This window comes from Rhinolophus sinicus, linkage group LG01 (assembly GCF_036562045.2).
Source record: "Rhinolophus sinicus isolate RSC01 linkage group LG01, ASM3656204v1, whole genome shotgun sequence".
NCBI lineage: Eukaryota > Metazoa > Chordata > Mammalia > Chiroptera > Rhinolophidae > Rhinolophus > Rhinolophus sinicus.
Window position 1 is genome coordinate 158,217,939 of NC_133751.1, and position 19,327 is coordinate 158,237,265.

Here is a 19,327-nt window from a genome sequence, read left to right on the forward strand (position 1 = left end):
TCAGTTTGTTTGCGGCTGACAATTGTGATGAATGTGCGTGTTCTTGGCTCTTTCAGCTGCGGTGGGTAAGTCAGTCTATTTAAAAACAACTTGCACTGCACTAATATTTTATTCCAATATTACAATAATTTCCAATCTCATACCATGTTTTGTGGCACTTTTTAGCTGTAAATATTTGGTGCACAAACAACATAGGTCTTCCTTAATTTTTTCTTAATGCTTTTAAAGGAAATAAAATTTAAATTGATTAAATGTAGAAATAGAGATCTTGTGCCTCTCACAAAGTACTTGAGCAAAGTTAGTTGTCTACGTGAGATAGAAGAGGATGAATTTTTTGCCTTGTCAAGTAAGAATGAAGTTGCACAATTGGCGAAGTCATTAATTGAAAGACTTTTTAAAGGAACATTTACAGCAGAAGTTCCAAGAGAAGAAATAAAGGATGTCCTTACAGAGAGTTCTGACATTAAATCAGAATCCGATCTGAAGTGTGAATTGACTATAAAGCATTATCAATTTCGACATCACAGCCCAGCCCTATGCATGCAGACAAAATATTTGCTTCTCTAAGGAAGGAAATGAGCTTATATGAAGCAACGCATTCTCTCACTCCCAACTTGAAGGTTCTTTTAGATGTACTCATAACAAATCAACCAATGTCTGCAGAAAATGAAAGAAATTTTTCCACATCAAGTATATTTGTTACAAAGCGACGATCACGATTGTCTGATCGAGCAATTAATGCTCTATGTTTCTTAAAGTTTCATTTAAAAAATGATAAATAAAAACTATTTGAAGTATTTTTTAAATTTTCAAACAAATAATATTTGCTTCTGTTTTCTATTAATGTTTAATTTAATAAATAAAATATTTAAATGAGATTGGGAATGTTAATACATTGTGTGATATATGTAAAAACTCACTGTATACTGTAAGGTTTGGTTAAATAAAGTTTGTATTAATTACATTGTTTATATTTTGAGAAAACCTGAAATATAACAGAAACCTAGCCAAAATGATACCATAGTGACCCTTGTTTAACGCTCAGGGCAAGAGATGCACTAGTCCTGAAATTCCGGTCGACCTCCATTTAGGAAATTTTATTTACTCAAGTTTTGCATTGACCTTTTACATATAAGAGTGTCTCAAAACCTCTGAAAGACTGTGCCCAGGGCCACAAACCCTGGTTGCCCCACCGTCTCTATGGCTTTTCTGTTTATTAACATTTACTGTTACAGCCATTATTACAAATGATCAATGAAAATTAAATAAAAAAGATCATTTCAGAATTCTCGAGAATTCTCGGGAAATACGATTTCCCATTCTCGATTTCCGAAGGTTCCAAAATGTTGGGAATTTGGAAACCCTAGTTACTGCAACTTTTGATATTCTGCTGATCCTGGTTGGCCATGCAGAATAATAATTTCATCCATTCATTCAGCACACATTTATTGAGGACCTCCTATGTGCCTGGCTGTATGCTAAATACTCACAGTACAAAGTCAAAAGGTACAGTTGCAGCTTCCAAGGAACCCCTAGCTTATCAGGAGAAATAGACAAAATCAGTGAATGGTTACAATACAGAATGATACCTTTTTACACCATCATGCAGTCGTTCAATGAAAGCACCCTGTTGGAGCACTGAAAGCAGATGCAGAAAGGGATCAGAAGATCTTGAAGTCCCCTTGGTAGAAGTGATGCTTGAACTCAAATTTGAAAACCGTTAGGAATTATTAGGTGGAGAGAAGACCCTGAAGGCGAAAGGAACAGCACGTGCACAAGCGCAGAAGCATGAAACCAGGAGGCAAACACAGGGAGCTCTTCTTTGGACTAATTTCTCACACCTCAACTCAAGCATCACTCTCCCTGGGACGACTTAGCATGGAGCAGGTGGAGTAATGTGGTGAGAGTTAAGGCCAGAGAGGTGGCTGGAGACCTGAAAAGAACGGTCTTATGTGCTAAGCTAAGGAGTGTGAAGAGTTTTAGGCGGGGGGTTAGATAGGATCAGATTTATATTTTTAAAAGCTCTCTCAAAAGCACGGAAGAGGATGAATTGGAAAGGGGCCAGTCTAGCGTGAGGAAGACCTGTGAGCAGGAAATGCAGACACCTGGGAGTAAAGGGATGCGGAGCTGGGCTGTGGCAGTGCCATGGCAGTGCCATGGGTCCAAGTACACTCTGAGCGGGATGTGATCAGACTGTGTCACTCTCTGGAGATGAGTGAGTGAGAGGGAGGAGCCAGGATGGTGCCAAGTTTTCTAGTATGGCAGCAGGATAGATGATATTATAATGTACTAGGTCAAAAAAGTGAAATGTGTACAATGTGGATGTAATGCCAAAGTGCTAAAAGTATAAAGAAGTGACTGGAATGGGTGAGTTCAACCAGGAAACACTTTTTTGGAAGGGATGAATTTTGAAACAGGGCTTGAAGGGGGTTCATCGTCATTTGCAAATAATTTCCTGAATATAATGTTTAAAGTTTATGCTTAGAGAGTCCTTTCTGAAGAGCTCAGGTTATTTCATAAATGTCATCTCATTTATCCCCTTGGCATTTCTGTGAGATGCATAAGGCAGAGTATTGTCATCACTGATTAGAAAACCAGTAGCAAGAGAAAGTGTGTTACCAGCCTACACTGAGGGGAGGACAGAGCTGAGACCAGAAATTATATGTTTATTATTGACTTTGTATTAAACATGCGCTCGCCTCATACCTGACCCAAGATTGTTGAGGCATCGGTAAACTTTCATAAAATAATCCTAGAATAAATTACTGTCCAGTTCTAAACTACCCAGCTATACCAGTCTAGACTGGCATATGAAATATGAAATATTTTCTCCTAAATGTGCCTTAAATTGAAATTCCAATTCCCCACATGAAAACCTTGCTACTTTTCCCTTAAAGGTAGACCCCAAGAAGCAAAATACATCCTCAAAATCCCAGTTAACTGAGTTCTCACAGACCCATCTTCATGAAAAAGGTAAAGCCTTTAGCCCTGTCTCCATGACTAGAATAAGTTCCAAGAGGACATTGGAGCTTTGGAAGTTCTCTCCAAACCTGAGTTTGCATATCGGGGGGATTTGCTTGACCATGTCACCTTTTCTCTTACAAATAAAATGAAAGATGTGTTCTAAATGCAACCATTGGGAATAATGTGTAACAGTGACTCCATCATGAAAATAGTAGTTACCTTTTCCCATTGCATCTGAGAAGAACCACCAGCCAAATACTACTTAAAATTGGTGTGTTGGTTCAGTAACTGACCTACTACTGTGTTTCCCCGAAAATAACACCTAGCCGGACCATCAGCTCTACTGTGTCTTTTGGAACAAAAATTAGTATAAGACCTGGTCTTATTTTAATATAATATAAGACCCAGTCTTTAACATACCATAACATATAACATAACATAACATAACATAACATAACATAACATAACATAACACATAACATAACATAACACATATATAATATAATACTAAGTCTTATATTAATTTTTGCTCCAAAATACACATTAGAGCTGATGGTCCGGCTACGTCTTATTTTCGGGGAAACATGGTAAGAGAAAACAATGAAAATATGACCTTAGACACACATATATGTAGAGGGAAAAGCCTTTCATTGTAAGACCTGTCAACATTTTGGTCTAAGAATTCAAATTAAGTTCCTTATTTTAGCCTCATTTTACAACCAAATGGATTATGGCACAAAAGTGAGGTTGGTTCACCCAACCGAGCAAAGCCATTCACACCTGAGAGCCTGTGGTTGGTACAGTGGTCAAGAGCCACTATGTGACATCCTGCCTGTGATCTGAGTCCTTACTGCCACACCATTCTGGAGAACCAGGCCCTCACGAGGCCTTACCACCATGTACACTTCAAGAATCCTTCCACAAATGAAATGTCCTCCTTCGCTTCCATTTTTGAGACAACTTGGCAGAGAATATGATTGAACCAAAGACTTCACTGTCAATTTAAATTAATAAGTGAGAATGAGTTTAACCCATGTACTTGACCTATTTCTAAAGAGTCCAATTAATTATTAATTTAAATAGCACTGTTTGTTGAGGCAGCCTTGAAGTTACGACAGTGAAGTTGGCAGAAATTGGGTCTTTCTCAGCTCAAGTGTCCTGTGTTGGGTGCTTGAAATGCTTACAATAATTATTATCATTTTGTACCTCTGCCAGACACTGTGGCATAGACTTTGCACACATTTTTCTCATATAATTGTTACAACGCATCACCATAGGGAGCATTATCCCTGTATCATCCCTAGAAGGAAACTGAAGAGGGGAGAGGTCAAGTTCTTTACCTAGAGTTCCTACCTAGTAAGGGGCATATCCAGTGCAAGGGTTCAACCATACTGTCATAATACCTCTTTTTGAAAAGTATCACTGTCCCCCAAAATAAATATATTGGTAATAAAAAAGCAATTTTTTTCCATCAATTAATACCAAATTGCCACTATTTTTGTTTTGTGTGGGAAGTGCCTTGTGTTTTGTAATCTAAGGCCTTTGACTTGGCACAAAGGACAGGGGTTCCCGGAATCCCAGGCAGTTTCCATACACTCCCCAGGGTGGCAACCACTCTTTTTTATTGAAATATTCAGCTGTATAGAGTTTATTATTCTATCGAATCAATTCACCAGTCAGGAATACTGATTCTCAAATTGCCGGGGAATAAACTATCAAATTGCCGGGGAATAAACTATCAAATCACCCAGCAGTTTTCTTGCTAAGATCTTTTTGAGATTTTGTGTCGTAAAAATTCAAAAGTAGAGCTATGAAGGAACTGTTTGGGTGGCCATCCATTCCTTGTGAGTGCTGGACAGTCACATACTTTGTCCTCGCGACCTTATTCCAGCCTCTCCGCAGTCTGGCAAGGAAATCAGACTGAGGCTGGGCTCCTGTGGGTGGTTGATTAGCTGCCATACAGTAGAGACTGGGGTTAGGGGAAAAGCCTGGAAAACAACACCCTTTCTCTCCCAACACCCAGGCTACAGTGAGCCTTTAAACAGAGATGGGCTTCCTGGCTCCAGTACCTCCCACCAGAAGACGGTCACTTCTGATTTCCTTTTGGGAGGTATTTGAAGGGGCAAGTGAACCAGGAAGAGAACCTAAGAGGGACGTTTGGAAGAGGTGGAAGCAGAACTAACTGCCTCCTTCAGAGCAGGCTTTTCCAGTCCACCTTTTCCCTCGTCCTCCCCCTAACAGTCATTGTTCTCTTCTGTCACTCTCAACACACAAAAATTCAGTCAATAGTTCTGTTTCTCCCGTTGTTTCATCTATAGGTTAAAAATGCTGCTTTTCACAAATACTTTCCACTTACTATTGTGCTTTTAGGTCTTTATTAGATTACTTATAAAATGTTGCAGTTAGTAAATTTAATTGAATCTCCAGGCCCTTTTTCAGAGCACTATATATATATATCAAAAAAAATGGTCAAATAGAGCTTTTTTTCCTATTGTGTAATTTTTATAAATGGATAGATAAACATGAATAAAATAATAGGGGAACAAAGAAAAGGATTTTGTAAGGAAGTAAAAAGCCAACACCTTTTGTAAATTTCAGAACAGCTAAAAGCAGTGCTTTTCTTACTTTGCTATATCTTGCATTTATTAACATTTCAGTGTAGGGAAATTTATTTTCCATAGTGAGCTGTTTTATTGAGGGGAATATGTGTATAGCACATAAGCTTGCAGTGGTAGGGTTCTATAAGAAATACAAGTTCTCACTGGCAGTGAAGGAGCAAATACAGTTCAGAACGTTACTACATGACTTGCTGCTGATTTCTAATTAAAGCATGGTGATGGAGTTCAAACTGGTCAGGCAGCTACCTATAGAACCAGAGCCGAACTGGAAATGGTAGATACTTGCGGATGATTGGTAGTCATGTGTAGAAATGATGTGGCAGGAAATGTCTAACAATTGGAGAGAACATCCCTGACTAGTAGTGTTTTGCAGATTTCCATGGTGTAAATTCTCCCACCGTGGCCAATTTCAAGTCTCCAATCTGACATCACTGAAGTTAGAAAACGACGTGAGCCGTCAGCCCCTGAGAGCTGGCTCCATCCAGCACACTGCTGGATCACTCTTAGTTTTCTTCATCAGGATTACGAATTTCTTTTAAAATAGCTAACAGCAAGGAGGTAAACATGGTAAGACCTAGGTCTGAATAAATTACAAACATGTCATTGCTGGTTTCCAGCTATAATAACGTGTAACTCACTCAAAGAGAGCGCTAGTCTCCCAGTGAATCCGTTGTTGGCTTAGGTCTCTTCGCATTGCCATTGGCTCATATAGAAATCACTGATCATATTGTATGGATCAAAGATTGGCATGGGAGTTTGTAAAGAGAAAGAATATACTGTGGAAACAGAGAAACTAAATTTGTGTTGTCTTTTAAAAATGTTGGGACAGTCATACTTGTTGACTTTCTGACAACAGGCACAGTTGATAATAAGAGAGGAGACCTCTGTTTGGAGAAGCAGGTTTTCCTAAGCCTCAGGGGATCACTGTAAGTTCTGCAGAGAAAAAACCTCGGTAACTCACAGTGACTTGTGTTTTCCAAACCAAAAATTAGGTCTTGAGAATAATCAGCTATTGAAGGGGACAGAGGACTTGAAGTGAGATTAAAAGCATGATGCTGGAAAAGCAAAGATGTGTGTGTGACAACCGTATCCATTAGGGACATTAGGATTTGGACAGAGAATAGCTCAACTGGTAAATAATGTCTATCAATTAGGCCAGTGCTTTTCAAAAATCATATTTGTTGGAGTCACTTCTGGGGTCGTGAGAGATAGGAGGAGAATGTAGTACGTAGAAGAGCTGTTTTTATGTTCTGAGAGTCTTGGGTAAAAGTTTATTTACAGCCCATTTCTCAGTATTAAAAAAAAAAAGGAAGCAGTAATTAGGTAAGCCAGACTACCTTCTATATGGATTAAGAAACAGTCTGAGACAGAATAGATGCTTAATTACTCAAAAATCAATAGCAAGACTTACTATTCTTTTTTTCCAAGATGAATACCTACTACCTTTCAATTTCCAATACAGTTTTTAAAAAATGAAAAAAGCCCTTTTCAAAATATCAACTAACATCTGAACCATTTCACATAGTCAAGTGTGTGATACATCACATGAAAGTATATCTCACTTGGTTTGTTTCACTTTATTTTAACATCATTCCTAAAGCCCCTTTTTCATACATAACTCAAATAACAACCCCCAAAATGCAATATAACAACCGTATCTCCACTGGTGTCTAGTTGGCACCAATCTGCCCTGACCTTAGACACAAGCCATTGTTAAGGGTATAACGCATTTACATATTTTGCAATAAAACATCAGTTATTTGCATTACTGTGTCAAGTTTTATTTGATTCTTTCACCTAAAAATGACTCATTTTCCTTTCTTGTATTTTAAAAACCAACTACTCTAAGCTTGTTTGAGAATAATCAAAAATTGCCCATTTAGCTAGAAGTCATTTTCTTTTCAAAAGGCAAATGTTATTTAATCTTTCAGCTGTTCATTGTGCCATCATAAATACTTTCTTTTCAGCACAGTTGTGGGGACTGAAATGAGCCCACTAATTGCCTCCCATTTCGACTGACATGTGGTGGTTTAGTGGAAAGAGAACACAGCAGGGAGAAGGAAATAGGAGGCTGAGAAAATGAGAGCTAATTATTTTCACTGCCTCATGTCAGGCTCTGTGTCAGCCTTGTTTTTACAAACTGGAAGGTTTAGCACTAAATAAAACAAACTGGCGTCATGTTTTTATATACTGGCAGTGTCATGGAAGCAGCTGCACATCTCAAAGACAATATAATGCCTGCGTTCGCATGGACACCATCTGACAGACACTGTGAGCCACGGCTAATGAGGACATCACAGTGCTGCCAAGTGAAAGGTGCTGAATTATGTATGATTCTTCATCAGTACAGCAATAGTCCTGTACATCATTATGAGACATTGTTTTGCTGAAGAGATTAAAACATTCTGAGTTCCAGACCCTGCAACCTATACGCGCTGAAAGAGGTTATTAATGGAATTTTTAGGGAGAGTTTCTTGTGGATTTCTTTTTGGTTGAAAAACAAATCTCATGGGACAAAGCCGTGATGGGTCACGACACTGTATAGATAAAGAAGAGAAGCAAATTAACCATACTTGCATTATCTTCCTTTTAAAGGCAGCATAATAAAATAGAGTGTAGCGGGGTGATACATAATGATAAATAACCCAGGTGCTATCGCGGGATGTTCCATTCTCCTGCCTTTAAAACAGCGGGTTTCAGCAGCTGAGCTAGATAATAGCAACGCATGTAAAGACGCCTTCGGAGGCCTAAATCATCAACATCTTACTACTTTTAATACTGGCATGACCAACATTTCTATCGTATTTTTATTTCATCTTGCATTACTTCTTCTATTTCACAGCAGTCAGTTGCCTGCTATAAGATTGTCTCCCTTTTCCCCCCTCTTGAATCTTAAAAAGTTTTTTCTGACCTCGGTGTTGCATATATTTTTAAATGTTTCCTCAGGACAGGCCTTTTTAAGGTGGAGCATCCTCTTTGCTAGGATCCTGAGGGCTCTCTTGTGGTTTTACTTTTTCTCTGTTCATGGGAGGGCGGGTGTGGTGGTGATGGGGCTCTCTACCATTGGACTGGGAATGCCCAGACTTAGATTCCTGTCCCAGAGCAGTGAACTTGCTGCAGATCTCTACATTTTCTGAGCCGCCGTCTACTCATTTGTAAAATGGGGACAATGCTATTTGGAACAGAGTAAGGCTGTGAGGGTTAAATAACATGGCTACATCTCAAAAACATTATGCCAAGTGAATGACGCTGGACACACAGTACAGTGCATACTGTAAATTCTAGTTCTGTGAAGTTCTGGAGCAGGCAAAATTAACCTATGGTGCTAAAAACTGGAGTGGTGTGTGCCTCTCATGCAGGGGGGATCAACTGGGGAAATAACTTGCTTGTTTGAGTGGTTACACTGGTATATACATCTGTTAAAATTCACTAAACTATGCACTTAGAAATCTGTGCATTGTATTGTATGCAAATTATATCTAAAAAAAAGTACATCAAAATTTTGATAACCTTTAGGTAGAAGTAATCTGTAGGAGCCTGAAAGCCTAATTTGGGGTCTGTGTCTTTCAGAAATCTCCTGAATAATCTTGGCTCTATGTTTTTTAAGATTTATCTATAGTGTTCATATTTGCAATAAAATTTTGGTAGGAAAAAAAATGTAGAGAGAGAGATTGTTGTCTCTGAATTGTCCAGAATTTAAAACAATATTTATAATTTTTGTGCTACCTTCAATCCCTTTTCCTATTTGGAAAATTTACCTCTGTCTTGATTATTTATTTTTATTCCCTCCCTCCCTCCCTACCTCCCTCCCTTCCTTCCTTCTCTTCTTCTTTTTTTTTTTTTTTTTTTTTTTTTTTTGTGTGTGTGTGTGTGGTAGGAAGAAAGGATGTGTATGTTTGGCATCACTTGTACTAGCTTGGAACTCTAAAGCGTTTTAAAACAGCTTGCAAAGAATATAATAGTGATTTCCCAGTAAGAGATACTTAATTCAGCATTAACTGAGTGTTGTTTAGGATTTTATCTTCACAGTGTTAAGAGTTTCTGTTTTACTTGGCCAGTAATCTTAATTCAGAAAAATATTTAACATAATTGGCAATAGTGAAGTGGTTCAAAGGAAATTCTTTCTCATCCTTCGTTAACTACGCACTTGCTCCTGAAGTTAACCAGGTATTTCAGCAGCTGCCTAGATAAATGGTACATATCCTGGGCACCCAAGAGAATTGTCATTTTTTCATTAGTTTCAAATGCAAAAATTCCCTTCTCCCCAACAGAATTCCATGTTTCTTGTAGATTTTGCACTGAGAGGCAGATTATCTATTAGAAAGGTTTGGATAACTGTTTCTTGCAATTCGAAGTCCTAACAAAGGACTTTCCACTGCTCAGCTCTGCCGCTATCGTCAGTGCCTTTCCCCTATTGATTAGTAGTTAGCGCTCCCTAGAAATGTGCATCAAGATAAAAATTTGAACAGTGAGACTGTCCTCTTGAATGGGAATCTAGTTATGATATGAAAAACCCATGGTCGTGAGGATCCGTCCCAAGATCCACCTGCACAGCTTGACGGGAGTGGTTGTTTCTGGTTGGGAAGGTCGAAGTCATGTCTAGCCCCAAAGCTGGGGGCCTGGAGGCAAGTGTCTGTGATTCCACATACTGGCTACATCGATTAAGAAAGGAGACATACAGACAGTGGCATGGCACCATATGCACTTTTTTTTTACTAGGCAAAGAACTTCATTAACCTTTGTTTCAAACTTAATTCCCAAGTTTCTTTACCTAATTACCTGCAAAGAATGATTTGCATATAAGCAAACACTGAAAAGAGCTGCAATGTCCATGGAGCTTGGGTTTAAAAATGATTAGAGATGGAGATTTTTGTGAGATCCATGAACAAAATTACAAAAAGCAGTCATAATATAAAATAGGTGCTCCCAGTAACTTCAAGTTTTATCTTCATTAGAAGTGGACTCAGTTCAGTTGCTTCACTCTTGGAAGCCTCATCCAAATTCTCCACAAGAGCTGAAACTTTATCATCATCATCCTCTCCAGTAGCAAGTGGTGCTTTCCATCCACAGATGGTTTGGGCAGAGCTTCGGCCAGTCTCCTTGAACTAGTCAGATTGTCTGCACTGAGCTGGTTTAAGATGCCGGGTTGCGTTTCTGTCAGCCGCTTGGCCTCAGCGTGGCCTGTGATGGTGAGAGCTTTCGCTGCCAGAGAGCCCTGAGTGTCAGGGTTGTTCAAGTGGATCCCTGTTCCTTGGTTTGTGAACATAACCCCCTCTTCAATACCAGAGATATTATTTACCCCTAACTGCTTTAAGGAGAACTGAAGTTTTTTATCATCTGCTGCAGCTGTTCTGTAAACCACCTTCTTCTTTCTGCGAGCAGTTCCTTTCCAACCAATGCACAATTGGGCCTACAGTTTGGTGAGTTCCTCCTCGTTCATGATAGTTTCTTTCATCTTGTTGGAGAGGAAACAGGGCCATGCAGGGAACTAGGTTTGACTCTCAGAGGGTCTTGGACAGACCAGCTGAGAATAAGCACACACACACGGCGGCACTGTTTTCAACAGTGGAGGAAAACATTGGCTCTGTTAGACTTATTCGAGACTCAGTATTTCTGTCTCTGCCATGGAGCCCTATAAAGGAACTCACCAAGATACTCTGGCCTGTTTGTTGACTTTGGAAGATGGAATTCCTCTGTACTGTAATTCTTACCTTTGTTAACCCATAAGAAGGATAGTTTAGGATTCAGACAAGACTGAGGGAAAACCTGCTCTCATACCACTGATAGGCTACTTTGATTCCATTCTGAACTCCACCACTTGCTATCTGTAACCTTGGTCACATTACCCCGTCTTGCCATGCGTCAGTGTCCACATCTGAGATAAGGCTCTCTGGTTGTCAATCACTTTTCATAGCCATTGCCCCTGCAGATGTTTGGTGCTCCTGCTGGTGGGGCTGCCTCAGGATCTGTTGACACAGGAAAAGGCAGAATGAGTGTTACATAATCCAACTGTGTAAGAAGATAAAAGTTTCTTCCTTGTATTTGTTTCATGAAACCAGTCGTTGTTATGTTGCCACCTGGCTGCACCTCCTGATCATTCCATCTGATCGTTTGCAACCCTGATCACTCCCTGGCACCAGAGGTATTGATTCCGTGCCCTCCGTATCCCCAAACTCCTGCCCGAGGAGGATGCTGTGACCCAGGCTGCCGCATCTGGCCAGATCCCTATTCGTTACCGTCCTGCCTACGAAATCTCACCTACCTTCTGGCCCATTCCCTTAACTCGCTGCTAGGTGACAGGTCAAGCTGGTCCAATAACAAATTGGAGTTTTGTTGGTGACCAACATGGGTAACAATAATAATCACTCCTGTTTAAGCTCCTAATTTACTCTGGCACGGTGCTGGGTATTTTGTTTACATTATTTTATTTAATCCTCATACAACACAAAGACCCACTTGTGAATAAAGAGCACTGAAGTTCAGACACGTTATCTAACTTGGCGAAAGTTGGCAGTGTGGGTCCCGAGTGACAAAACGGGGATTCCAGCTCAGGAGGTTGGACTTTAAACTTGCGATCTTTCACCTCCCCAGTTCACCTCCCCACCAGGCTGCTCCCCCGTTATGGCCTGGTGTATAATCCTTTTCTATATTGTTTCCATTTTAGCAGGAATCCTCAACACTGTAAGCCAAATGAGTGAATAACAGGGCCATTTCGGACCGCCAGAGGTGAAATGGTTTTGGAAAAGGAGTCCCTTGAGGCCCCATGGGCTCTCTCAGAATACAGAGTTGTCTGCTTTTGATTTCTGCCTGTCAGGATTGAGAGTCATTCGCAGACGTCCAAAGTGACTCTTGAATGTTTCCGATTCAAAAATCAATACCCACATTTCTGTCACTCACATCAAGCCAAAATCAATAGTTAGCCCTGGTAAAAAATGGTTTGGAAAATAGAGCCCACGTTCCCATTACCTGGTCCCTACCACCACCAAGAAACTGTAAAGGAGCAATTGTGCGTGTAAAATCCTATATTAGGCTCATAATTATGTGGAATTGTTACTTTTAGTGATATTACTGATGCTAAAGATTGCTCATTGACACCTAATGACTCACTGGGTACCAAAAATGCCAGGCATACCTTAGCATAATTTGAAATTGAGCAGAATTTAAAGAATTTCATTAATTTGTGGGTTATTTTTCTTAACTAGATAACAATTTAATCATAGATGCCCTGAAAATATCTAAGAGTTACGGCCAAGTAGTGGCAGATTAAGTTAATCATTCAGGTGAATGCTGCGTATTCTCTTTGTTTCTCACCCAGCTTTGTAACAAGCAGTCCCTGCTTTTTCATGAATGGATCATGCCCCCTCCGCCTTGTCTTATAACTCCTTTGATTATAGTTTTATTGCTTCTGTAGCAACCTTCTTTTATGGTTCAGGTAAAAGGCTTTCTTTCAGCTAAGAGAAAAGGAGCATTTAGAAAGTAACCCTAATATGTAGATCTTTGTGTCTCCAAGTTGGACTTTGGGGAACAAAGAATTAGTTGCCACAGGGGGAGACCAGTGACCACTTGCTTTTTTGATTGTATTAAAAAATATTCTCTGGTCCTTCCCCGTTAGTATCTCCTCCTACTTTGGAGCCAGGCCACCTGGTGCTCTTATGATCCCACCTGCACCACTTACTGGCCAGGAAAGCCTGGGAAAATTCTTTAATCTGTCTCTGAACCCCATTTTTCTCACCCACCTAATAGGAAAAGAAACCTATGTTGCAGGGTTATTATGGATAGCAGATAAAAGAGCGCAGTGTAAGTACCCAGCAACACGCCTAGAGCATAGTAAGCCTTCCACAGTTGTGAGTTCCCTCTGGCCAGCCCCTTCTCACCGCAGAGCTCTGAGCGTGTGCGCTTTAGGACCTCAGGTCATGGAAGAGTACTCCGGTGGGAGGTGGGACAGCGCAGCAGAGAGAATCGGGCATTTGCACACAGGTCCAGGTCTTCTAACTGTGCTTTTGACTAACTTCGTTCCAGAACTGACAGGCAAAAAGAAACAGAACTAAGTAAACTCATCTTTTCTAAGGCTTTTTATTCCAGCCAGTGCCTTGAGGAAGCCCTGGCTGTATCAGGGAAGAGCAATCTTGACTCCAAAGAGTCATTATCCTGCCCGGTTATCTCCGGGCCCACGTTGCCCGGGTAGCAGTGGTTCCAAAACAAAGAAATACTGAGAGATTTGTCAATTCTGAGTGACTAATTTGACTTACGTTAGCCAAGAGCTAGGTTTTCACGTTATTAAATAGACCTTTTCCTTCACTAATTGGCTTTCTATCTTGTGAGTGTGGCTGGGCAGAGAGGGGCACTCCCCTCAGGCCTGGGCCCTGTTTGGCTCTGCAGTTTGTCTAGAAACTTTCCTAAAACGTCAGGCTCCCCAGCTTCCTGTGGAAGCCAACAGGTTTTCAACAGCCTCTTTGTGAAAGCTCTTCCATAATGATGTTGTCTGGGCTTGTTCAGGAAACAGTCCAGGTCTATTGCTATGACGGCATTTTCTAGTTGCAGCATGGAAAGTGCTCGGGACATTATCCTTAATCTCTCAGAATCCTTCATTCTTCAAAGAATATGAGAGAAGGTGAATTTATGGTCCAGGGGTCAAATCTGAAACAAACACATGAGTTTATTTTTCCTTGTAATTCCATACATAGTGTTTAATCCCCCAACATCTTCATTATTATATTTTTCACACAGCAAAGTTGAAAAACTGTTACAGTGAGCACTCGTATACTCACTTCCACGATTCAGCCATTCGCATTTTACTCTGCTTGCCTTATCACATATCTGTCCATCTAGCTATCCATTTAGCCATCTGTCAATCCTTATGTTTTATGCATTTCAAAGGAACTTACAGAAGTCAGTATACTTCCTCCTAAATATTTCAGTATGCTAGAGTTCAATAAAAAATACACACATCGTAGGTATATGTTTGCTGAGTTTTGACAAATGTATACACCTATATAAGCCAAGCTCCTATCAAGAGAGCATTAGCACCCCCAGAAAGTCCCCTCAAGCCCCATCCCAGTCAATCCCTATCTGCAGAAGCAACCACTCTTCTGTATTTTTTCCATTGTAAATTGGTTTTGTCTGTTCTAGAAAGCCATATAAGTAGAATTCTTAGGATGTTCTTAGTAAGACTTTCACTCATTATAATGGTTTTGCAATTTATCCATGTTTTTGCATGCATCAGTAATTTGTTCCTTTGTATTGCTGAGTAATATTCCATTCTATGAATATAACATAGTTTATTCCTCTCCTATTGCTAAGCACTGGCCTAGTTCCAGTGTTTTGGGCTACTATGAGAAAGCTGCTCAGAACAATAGCGTACAAGTCTTTTTTCATTTCTCTTGGATAAATACCTAGGAGTAGAATTTCTGGGTCATAGAATTTCTGGGTGCATGTTTAGTTTTATAATAAATCGCCAAACTTTTCCCAAAGTGGTTATACAATTTACACGCCCATCAAAAATCTGGTAGCTCCAAATGCTGGCCACCATTTGTTATTATCAGTCTTAGCCATCTGGTGGGTGTGTAGTGGTATCTCACTGTGGTTTTAATTTACGTTCCCCTGGTTACTAATGGTGTAGAACACGTTTTCATTACATGGTGTTTTTACTGAAAATTTAATTAGCATACCATCCATTAAAAAATCAAGAAGCTTCATATAAGAATCCAGATATCCAACTTTTTGTGAAACACTAAAGGACCTAGCAAGACTGGGCTCATATTCCCACATGGGGACAATCAACAAATGCTGAATGGTGGCTGTCCCTTTAGAGCAGTTGCCTTTAGTTTCCCAGAGTCCCTTACCCTCCCTATAATTCCCCAGTACGTAGGCCAATTATCAATTGCCATGTATTATCCATTTGCAGTATTGTTTTTCTTCCTGTTAAGAGGAAAGTGAGCTCTTTCTTGGACCCATGTCATTATTAGTACTGGAAAAGTGAAAGGTAGATCAAGAAGGCCTTACATTTCAAAAAAAGTGGGAAGATCACATCTCTTTGTGTCAATAAAAAAATATTCCTACAATATTTAATATGTAAATTGAATGGGTGAATTTTGTAAGATTATAATTTAAGGCTCTATAATGACACTGCCTGGCTTTACTCATTTTTATTATCTGCCCGGCCCCTTTAGGATTTTGAGTTTGCAACTCCTATAATAGAACACTTAAATTGATAAATTATTTCTGAAGACTGCCGTAAATGGGGATTATTTAGCTATATAAAGAGATCTAATTTCATGTCCTTTTATTGAAAAAGGGGGAAAAATAAACCTCCAATAATACTTCATTTAGAATACTTCATGTGTTATAAAACATTGAGACTAAAAAAATGTGTTTCACTTTCTCAAATTCTATAATTTTGCTTTTGCTTTTAATTCCAGGATTGTAAGTGGAAAATGTATATGGAGATGGATGGGGATGAAATTGCAATAACCTACATCAAAGATGTGACATTCAACACTAACCTACCTGATGCAGAGATTTTAAAGATGACAAAGGTAGGGTTCTATTTACAGCTTAAAAGCTTTTTGGAATTCACAGATATCAAACAAAGACATTAAAATACCCCAGCAGTGTGCTTTTGTGCTGTCAATGCTCATTCGTATCAGCTCAGCCTCAAGCTGGCTGTTGAAAGCACATTTTATTTAGCAGATTGAGATCATAATAGTTTTTTGTTAAAATTCCACTTATGCTGTGTGAACTAAAAACTACTACAGAAAGTGTCATTTAAATTTTTTCTACATTTCTTTCTGTTTATTCTGTCATTTACTAAAGGAAAGAAAATGCTAACGATGAAAATATTTACCTTGAATTTTGAGTCATTCTAAACTTTGAAAATCTTGTAAGGAGGAAGACTTTTTGGGTTGTGTTCAGTTTCTTGAAGGATGGCGATGAGGTTATGTGTCAGACATGCGTTGAAGTCTTCGTGGCTTCCTGGAATTCACACCTATGAGTTCCTGGAGTGGCCAGAGAGCACGTTCCTACTTTGGGGTCAGTGGTAGAAGTAAGCCCATTAAAACACTGAATAAAGGCTTAGAGAAATACTTAGCTTCTCCTCAAAAAGGAAAAAAATCCAGTTTAGTCCCAATCACACTGAAAAAATACATATGAGACTTGAATTGTAAAAAGTCAACCACTTCAGGTAACTAACCATGATATCAATAGAAATCACCCCGAACTTCACGTGAGCCATTGCCTCTCATACACTATTAACCGTGTATTTGGTTTCAGTGACGAAAACGGGATTGGTAGCAAAGGAGAACCAGGGTACAAACACAACCCCAAAGTGAAAAGAGTCTTCAAACCACAGCTTTAGACTTGCAAATGTGTTCCCTTCCCAGGCATAAAATTGCTAAACACCCAAGTTCTTTTAATATACAAGTATGTTCATCAAGTAGATTGATTCGATATTCGTTGTTAGATTTCTCTGAGTAACCGAGTTATTTCAGTGGTGTTATTTTATCTGTAAAGGTTATAATCTGGTTTGAACTTTCCCTTATTTTGTTGGGATAAATCGGTTTGATGTCTTCAAGACTGGACAGGTACGTCTTCTTTCCTCCTACCTGTGCCATCTCTGGTTGAAGCAATGTAGCACATTGCTTCAGTGTCATTTAGAAGCAAGATCGAAGCCATTGCCTGCTAACAGAAGGAAGTTGCTTACAGCAGAAATAACAGGGTGCAGCTAGACGAATGAATACAGGTGTTTCTGCCATAATGCCATATATGCATTCCTGAGGAAGCACATCTTCTGTAAAATTACACACCAACATGAACAGGCTTATAGGAAAAATCAGATTGGGGCAGACATTCAAAATATGTAGAACTTTTTAACACCAACAGAAACAGTAACAGTCTTAATTTAAACAAACAAGCAAAAACAGCCTAGTTACAAAAAGAGTGTCTATTAAAAGACAAGTACTATATGATTCCACTTACATGAGGTGCCTAGAGTAGTTGACCTCATAGAGACAGAAAGTAGAATGGTGGTTACGAGGAGCTGGGGGGAGGGCATAATGGGTAGTTGTTGTTTAATGGGTACAAAGTTTTACTTTTGCAAGATGAAAAGAGTTCTGGAGATGGATGTTGGTGGTGATGATTGCACAGTGATATGAATGTACTTAATTATACAACTGAACTGTACACCTAAAAATGGTTGTGATGGTAAAGTTCATATATATTTTACCACAATAAAAAATTTAAGGAAAAAAGTATGTAAAAAAGAAACAAACACAAAAACGAAAAACAGCCCAGTTAAATCTCAGCCACATTTGCTGTACGCAGCTCACAACCAGTCAGTCATTTGCACCCTTTAACCTGGAATGAGGGAAGGGATGGGTTCGGGGGAGAAGAGTGGAGATTCATTTCTAGTAATGACCACTTTCATCAGAATTAAAATAGGGGGAGGCCGGTTAGCTCAGTTGGTTAGAGCACAGTGCTCGTAACACCAACATCTCTGGTTCGATTCCCACATGGACCAGTGAGCTGCGCCCTCTACAACTAGATTGAAAACAACAACTTGACTTGGAGCTGATGGGTCCTGGAAAAACTGTTCCCCAATATTCCCCAATTAAAATTTTTAAAAAAGAATTAAAATAGGGTCCCAGTCATAGGCTTTTTCATTGAGCCTTTGTTTTAATATAGTAGGAAAATGTCTCCAGTCCCAGTTGCATGCATGGCTTTGCCAGATAGTCCAACATAGTGGAAAGCAGTGTGGTTGCTGAAATCACTGAACTAGCCAGTGCTTGCACTCAAGGAAGCCACTTCTGGGTCTTCTTATATTGCTAAGGCTTTCTCTTCAGTGTAAGAAAGTTTCTGCTGATGTTTTTAGACATTAACATGAATTAATGACCTAATGATAGAATTGAGTGATACATCAGAAAAGAAAATATTGTGGGAGACCAAGACTAGCTGTTTACAAATATATGAAAGGATGTCTTATGAAAACCAAAACCCCAAATATTAGCATGTTGTGAGTAATTACATGGGAACCAACATGACTTCCGTGATAATCTGACATTATGCCCTATCTGGCAATTGTGTACGGCACAGCTGGCCTCAAAGAAACATACGCTGTAAGGGCAGGCTGTATTATTTATGGCATTACACCATCCTAACTTTTGTTTTTCAGCCCCCATTTGTGATGGAGAAATGGATTGTAGGAATAAGAGAAAATCAGACTGTAGAGTGTACTGTCACATATGAGGTAAGCTTGGGGCGGGGCGGGGTGGAGGGGCTGGTGGCTTTACCATCAGTTTCTTGATAGGGATTTATTGGCTCCCTCAGAGTGCTTAAAATATATTGGAAGAGAAACTATTTAAACAACATGAATATAAGAAGATCAATGTAATTACTCTAACAAAGTGTTGGGAAGAAAAGAGAACAGGCTACACTTCCCTACATAGAGACTGAGGTAGTAATGCATTCACTCGTCAGTTAATGATTAAGCACCTTCTGCATGCCAGGTCATCGTTGGGTACCGGAAATCCCCAGCAGTGACCAAAACAGAGCTTTAAGTTGGTGCTTAGAGTTTAGGGATGAGGGTGGAACCGTGGTTCTTTACAAGGACAGACACATCTTCTATTACCACCTGGCAGAGAGGTCTATTATCCAAAACAGATTCCATAGATTTTATACACGGATAATTACAAAAACTTACACTTTACAAAAATATGCTACTAAAATTTAAATTCATGCATTTAGCAAGTACC

General features: G+C 39.5%; 1 protein-coding gene and 1 pseudogene across 2 annotated transcripts in view; one reads left to right on the forward strand and one right to left on the reverse strand.

Moving 5' to 3' along the window:
• The window catches only part of MAP3K20 (mitogen-activated protein kinase kinase kinase 20), a 163,779-nt gene that overhangs the window by 136,496 nt on the left and 7,956 nt on the right, over positions 1–19,327 (forward strand). For both annotated transcript variants that reach the window (XM_019727457.2, XM_074338165.1), the window contains exons 17-18: positions 16,001–16,117; positions 18,748–18,822. In XM_019727457.2, the coding sequence (XP_019583016.2) occupies positions 16,001–16,117; positions 18,748–18,822 (192 nt within the window). The remainder of the gene's footprint in view (positions 1–16,000; positions 16,118–18,747; positions 18,823–19,327) is intronic.
• LOC109445248 (transcription factor BTF3) lies at positions 10,323–11,022 on the reverse strand (annotated as a pseudogene).